The sequence below is a fragment of the Sphaeroforma arctica genome (assembly GCF_001186125.1).
Source record: "Sphaeroforma arctica JP610 unplaced genomic scaffold supercont1.27, whole genome shotgun sequence".
In the NCBI taxonomy this organism is placed as follows: Eukaryota; class Ichthyosporea; order Ichthyophonida; genus Sphaeroforma; species Sphaeroforma arctica.
Genome location: NW_014040531.1, coordinates 93,156 through 100,635, shown reverse-complemented (window position 1 = coordinate 100,635; position 7,480 = coordinate 93,156). Strand labels below are relative to the sequence as shown.

General features: G+C 42.5%; 1 protein-coding gene across 1 annotated transcript; it reads right to left on the bottom strand.

The window, feature by feature from the left end:
• Positions 1-672: 672 nt before the first annotated feature.
• Positions 673-1,920, bottom strand: SARC_00772 (hypothetical protein; the record flags this gene model as incomplete). The annotated part of the gene is made up of 3 exons (XM_014305523.1): positions 673-920; positions 1,217-1,490; positions 1,765-1,920. The coding sequence occupies 3 exons, from the start codon at positions 1,918-1,920 to the stop codon at positions 673-675; spliced, it is 678 nt and encodes a 225-aa protein (XP_014160998.1).
• Positions 1,921-7,480: the final 5,560 nt, after the last annotated feature.

The window sequence follows — 7,480 nt, the reverse complement described above, 5'->3', positions numbered from 1 at the left end:
TANANACANACACACACACACACATATATATATATATATATATATATATAAATATAAAACCATAGACATTACGAAAACATCCCAAATTTACACACAGTACTATATCATGTAGTATATGTACCTCCGGGCCGACTCCCATCTCATGCGCTTTCTTATCGCCCAAACGATCTCCCTCGAATGTAGTCGCTAGTGTATTCACACATCCCAAAAAGTCCTTGAACGCCTGTCCCGATTCATCGAAAATCAGTTGCGGTTTCTGACAGAACATCTGCAGTTTAGAGTACTTGCGGAACAGATCGAAGTCTGTGGCGCCCTGACCCGTTACATCACCCAGGCAGCCGGTACTATCAATCGGCATGTATTCGCTGGCACCTATCGCGGTGAATGGGATGGCTATGAATGTTCGTGCAGACTTATAGCGGCATGCATGCTCAGCATCGCAGAGGTATGGTGTTGAGTGCGAATGCGTTGGATGCGTATAATTGTAAAGCAGCCGCGAACAGCTAGACTGAGACGAGGTCCGATAGTCCTGACTGCTACCATAGACACACATGCCAGTTAGTGTGCCCGGACCGCATATAAATATATTCACCAACCAAAATCAGTAGACGTTTGGGTATTCGATAACTCCATATTGGTTCGAACAGCATCATGTCGACAATCGCTCGGTACTCAGAATACAATTGTCAGATCCGCAGCCAGACTTATGATGAGTACTAAAACTAAGGCGGGATATTCGCTACTTCGCCACTTTGTGTTTATATCTAATGTTTGCAGCACACGTGTCTCTCGATGCCCGTACCGAACATATGATATATACACACCAGGAACAGATTTGGTACTGGTCTCCACAGTCTCGTCAGTGTCCATTGGATCGGCTGTGCCAAGGACCTGGGGTGTCGAGGTGCGCGATTTCTCTTCTGTCGCATTTGGGAACAGGAACAACGTAGCACATAAAGTGTGAGTAAGAATCTACATATATCAAACTAAATGGTATCAGCTTTTGTTTCATCAGTGATCCCCAGCTCCTCCACATGTTTTCGCGCGATCTCAGAGCAGATGAACGTACCCGATACCTGCTTTTAAGCAAGTCATCTACAAAACACGCAGATAATTTTGACTAGTTCAATAGGCAGCTGTACACACACAGCTGCACCTTTGGCAGTACATAATCACCACACGATCCTCATTCAATCACGCTGCGAACCTCACATACCCTCCAACTCGGCTTCCACATCACCAAAGTTCAGATCCGTGTTGAACGCTCCAATGACATTTGCCCCAGACTTGTCTGTTAGTGGATAGAACCGGGCTAGAAACAATAGTATCCTGCCTCTGAACCCAGCGTTTAAAACAGTGGAGAGGCGTGCAATAAGACCCGTGCACACAATGAGGAGTGTGTTCTTGCATGAGCCGAAGAAGCGCATGTTGTCCTCCAGGAAAGAGAAGAGAAGCTCGCACTCAAAGATGGTGCTGGTGGCAAGGCAGTCCTGAGCACCACAGGAAGAAACAGAGTCAGAATAGAGTTACCAATGAGAAGTACGCCATTGCGTTGTATCCCTGACCATCCGATCGACTGCCGATCGGGTTCGTGGTGTGTGTTTTAGGATGTATATACTGAGGTATCACTTGGAGGACAAAGCAAAGCAACGACAATGGAACGCAACATTCCAGCGTTGCACATGAACTGCAAGCCCCAGAACATGCCAAGCAGCTGAAGTTAACGATTATGGTCTGACTGATATGTATCTCCCACACACTCACCTGAGCTACGAACATGACCGTGCTGGCGGGTAAAACGTCCATGGCAAGTAGTATAGCGCATAATTCCAGGAATCGTTTTTTATCATCCCTTGACCGAGTGGCCGCCATGGTGAGCACCGTTTCGCGGAAGAAACTGGTTAGCACCCGATCGGACATATTCCGTTCGACATCCGCTGATTGTAACCTGTATAAGTGTTAGAAGAGAAAATAGTTTCGAATACAGAGTGAAAAGCTTAATTAAGTATTGGACAGTCCGAGAATGAAAAGCATTTCGTACTTCTACAGGCAGTGTGGGAAGAGGGATATGCTGAAGATGCGGTACTTTATCACTTTGTTATATCAAAGGTGGTAATGCCAAAGTACCTGTGACAATTGCATGTGCCGAGCAAAAACTTTAGAACTAAATCAGACACGAATCCGCCCAAAAAAATCAGTGTAAATATGACAAAATTGATAGAAGGATAAAAGATTCAACGTTTAAGGCAAAGAAATAGTCATCATGTTCTACAGTCAGAAACATGCTCTTATTACACGAGACAACATACATTGTACAAAAAAGAGACTAAAACTAAAGCGAAAATACGAGCCAGAAAAATACGATATATACATAAATATCTGTGCATGTAGATGGTATACACACGAACGCAAACATAAATTGATGCACATAACATTTCTGCTTATCCATGTACGTATATTATTCTGCCGCGATGATTACTTGAAAGTAAGACACTTGGTAGCAGCCACAAGAGCGCACACGGAAAATATTGCATTCAATATAACTAAATGTGTATAAAATATATAAATATACTTATAAATATAAATCAATGATAACAATAAGAATAAAACAATATATATATATATATATATATAATATAAATGCATACATACGTACGTACGTACGTACAAACACACACACCCATATAGATAAATATAAATATACTTATATATATATATATCTGTGTGTGTGATGCTAACGTATATTTACACACATCCATGCATGTGTATATATTTATAATATATACATATATATAATATATATATATATATATATGTATGTATATATATATATGTATGTATGTATGTATGTATATATATATATATATATATAGTGTATATGTATATATTATTAAATATATGCATGTATTGTATATATATGTATCTATATATGTGCATGTGTGTGTGTATATGAATTTGAGGAATATATGTATATTATATATATATATATATATATGTGCGTGTGTGTGTGTGTTGTTTTTGTGCGTATATATATATATAGTCATATTATTATATTATTTATATACTTTTGTTGTATGTATGTGTGTACGGATGAACATCAACAAGAAAATATTGACATGGTACAGTTTGCATATATGTATGTGTACGTACTTTTTCAGGGGAGCAAGTTTCTTCATAATATTATTCAGATTATATCTTTTTTATCCGCTCTTATAAATCTGTATGACGCTGTACACTCCATTCCCAAATGTTTACAGTATATATACGCATTACTGCCCTCATTCTCAGCCGAAAGTGGGAAGCGATATGGTGCATTTGTGCTCGCTCTCTGGGAAGCGTAGATATTCCAGATTTTTAGCTTTCTCATTCCACGTACTCACATCGCGCTTGCATATATGTGACTCACCACGCTCTACTATCAAGAAAGTGAGGCAAGTCACTTCTTGACTGTATGAGCATGTATATACACATGTTTATCTTGAATTGAATCAAATGAATATTCGTGTCTGAATAACCCTCTGTAGATATGCAGGGTTCTCGACATCTATCGCAGCCAATGACGAGGATGAAGACGAGACTGAGGCCGACGCTATGGCCCACAGTGCACGCATGGGACCCACCGCCGTCGCCACCAAGAAACGTCAGTTTACCGCCCCCTCTGCTCTGTTAAAGGTGAGTATGTGCATGGTATGGTATATGTCTAACACAGTTGCTCAAATATTTGTATATCTACGTCTGTACTGAGATATGAGACTCATCTTTACTGATATGGGTGCCCTGTGTAGGGGACCGCATGAAGTGTATAGGATGAGGCGGGTGCTGTAGTCTATAGTTGAACTACTGCCTTTCAAGCCGTGATCCCAAAGCGGCCTGCTAGGTCTTAGTTGTTCATGCTTGAGTAATATTAATATGATCATGATTTTGTACAAGAAACGTAGACACAAGTCCATGTGTGGATTTATATGCATTTCTCAGCGATATTTTATTCCATCATTTGGAGAGTCTAGCTTACACTCTTTGGTTCCAGTGCACTTGCACATAACATGCACTATCACACTCACACCCACATACACTGCAATATTTAAAGTTGAGTTGGTGGGTGATGTATCGGCCGTTACGTTCAAGCACATAGGTGATAGCCTGAGGGTTGCACATCGACTTCCGCATTCACTTACCCGTATCCTGTCCTTCGTCACAGCCTCAAGGCGAAGGCGATGAGGATGTGTTCGCAGAGAGAGATCAGCGCATCAGTGCGCGAGAGAACGAATACCAACAGCGCCGGCGTAACCGCATCATATCTCCCGAGCGTGCAGATCCCTTTGCCGGCGGCGCAACGCCTGCCCCAAGTATGTAACAAAGTCAGTCACGTCACCCTGCTTGTTTACTTGTGTACAATTACTTAGAATTGCGGTATGGAGCATGGTGGTACGGTTACGATACCTGATACCCTTGTTCTGGAATCGAGAACATTTCTTCGTATAAACAAATTGCAAGAGTTTCTCGTGGCCCTCTTATGTCTGGCTTTGCTATTGTTCGCATTTGCATTCACGTATATTCAAGCCGAAGGCCGCTTCCTAAGGTTGTCCGTGTGGAGTGGTAAACTATCATGTCCGCTACTATGTCTTATACTCGCCCTATTTCTGTATCACTCCAGGTAGCGAAAATCGTTCGTATGCGGATATTATTAAAGAACAAGCCTTGGAGAAGGAACATGGGGAGGTGCTTAAGATGATTCAGAAACAGAAAGAGGATCAGGCTGCAAATGGTATACCTGCTTGTGTTACGGCTTTTGCTGTACAGCATCATAGCGTGTACATAAGGATTTTCTTTTTGTTCTCGTTGATGACATATCCCTGCCTTCTTGTGTGTGCTAATTATATTTGAAATATGCTGCATCCGGTTGCAGACCACGTGCTATGTACTCGTTACATTGGCATTCGTGACTTGCTTTAGGCTTATCGTCTGCTTCGCCCAGACTAGCTACGGTCGGCTCACGCACAACCCCATTAAGCTCCTCGAATAGTCCTGGTTCGTCGTTTGGTTGGCTTAGTAGTGTCAGTGACTTAAGTATACTGTAGAGATCTTACCTGATGTAGGCATTACACTATGAATCGAGTGCTGAGCCTTGCATTTACAATGCAGGAGTTCGGTTCATCCGTTGGCGGGGCAGTCTACCATAGGTTCTTATATTGGCGTCCATGATACGCTGCTACAATGACCATTCATGCACATAGGTTTGCAATTACAAGTATATAGGTGTGCTGTTTTATATCTTCGCGAGGTCTTTCGGTGCTTCAGGTGACGCACAGTGCTAGTGTACGGCAATCTGCTAGGTATTTGTAAGTCATTTTTAAGGTCTCTCATTAATCACGGTCTTATGTTGTTGCAGGTGTTATGCCGCCGCCACCGTCGAAGCCTGCTGCAGCTGCCACAGAAGGAGAGCCTCGCAAGAGGCGATCACGTTTCGACCAAGCACCCAAAACGAAAGGTATGTCAATAATACAATGTGCTTGTGACCGTTCGGGCGTTGATAAATTCAAAATCTTCCGAGTGGGGTCGATGGTCAAAAACGACACAATGATTTTAAGTGAAATTTGTTACATACATTTTCTCCATCGATCTTTTCATTCATGTGAACTATGAATATTTACGAATCTTTCACAATGTCAATGTCAATATCAGTGAGAAGCAATAGATCGATTCTCACGCATCTCTCACCAAACTCCTTCTCCAACGTTTGATCCGTTCGTTAATTAGCTCCAGAGGCCTGGGAGGGTGTGCAGGAAACACCAAGGTCTACAGCAGACTCGCGTTGGGATGCAACACCAAATGGGGCCTCTGGTGTGGCTGCCACACCTCGGCCAGGCGAAACACCGGCAAGAAAGCGCAACCGCTGGGATGCAACACCCGCCCATGACAGTGCTGCAACGTCGGGCTGGGGCGAGACGCCTCGAGCTGATGGGGTAGGTGGACTTGCATGGACTTATATATATATAAATTTATATCTAAATCTGTATCTATATATCTATACATATATTCATCCAAATATATACATGTATATATATTATATATATGTGTGTGTGGGGTGTGTGTGTGTATTTATGTACATTCGTCTGTATGTATGTATTTATTTATTTATGTTGTTTTTACGTCTGTATATAGAAAATTAAACTGTATATCCCGTGCATTACGGTACCCGTGTGAGCAGTTTTATTTATTTTTCTTTGCTTTAATCTGATGAGCTAGGCAATGTAGCCGAGCAAAGTGGGCACGGTGGGTCCCTGTTTCAGAGGCAGAACAAATAGTGTTCCATATCGAACATTATCGCCGCATGTCCAAAAACAGAACGCACCTTGCCGTTAACAACCTATGCCGCCCTGCTACCGGATATTGTTTCATGTCTCATGTATATTCTAAATGCTCGCACGCATGTCTCATGTATATTGTAAATGCTCGCACGCATGTCTCATGTATATTCTAAATGCTCGCACGCATGTCTCGTGTATATTTTAAATGCTCGCACGCATGTCTCATGTATATTCTAAATGTTTGCACGCATACTGCAGGTGGCTGAAACACCTTCGCGCAAGCGATCGCGATGGGACAAGACACCCAGTCTACATGCCGGAGCGGAGACTCCAGTTGGAGGACAGGCCTTTGTGGGAGCCACGCCTGTAGGTAACATGGCGCTGGGCATGGAGACACCGATGAATATCATCCCCATGACCCCTGACCAGGAGAAATCGGTATGTATGTATGTATATATTCTTTTATGGGTTAATAATTTTTGTTTGGTGCTGAACTTGTCAATGTTGTGTATTTAGATTCTGTCTGGCAGGCGGGCTTAAGAGGTTTAGATTATATCTGAGGACAATTAAGTGAGTTTCTTATGAATCAACTGTAGAATTTTTCTGTACCCCTGTATGAAGTTTGTTGCATCTGCTCTTTAGAATTACTAACTGTCTGGCGTGTCGCCATACAGAAGATGCTGTATCCCACACTCGTTATGCATTGATGAAGCCGTCTGAGAACGTTTTGTGGTAGGTGTGCACCACCTTGCAGGCTCTATCAATGCCAGCCATATCTCACAATCAATTTCTCCTTATCGCATATTAGCGGTATCAGTCTGGTAGTCTTCACCACACACGTCGTGTTCTACATCTTATGGTGGATAAATATCGCCTTTGTGCCTAGCATCGAGCGAAGAGAGGTGTGCATTGCACTTTCTGTCGAGCATTACCGATAATAGCACCAGTAGAGGTATACGCACGCGCTGTTACCTGATCAACCTCCTGCGGGTGCACTATCATATTGTACCTTACCTTAGATTCTATCGCACATAAAGTGATCTAACATCACGAGGCAGCACACACTACTGTCATTAAACATGACAAACCACTTGTCAATATTCAAAACAACAGCAGAGGAACACACACATGGTCATACCATGTCAACACCTCATGCCTCTCTATCACGCGTT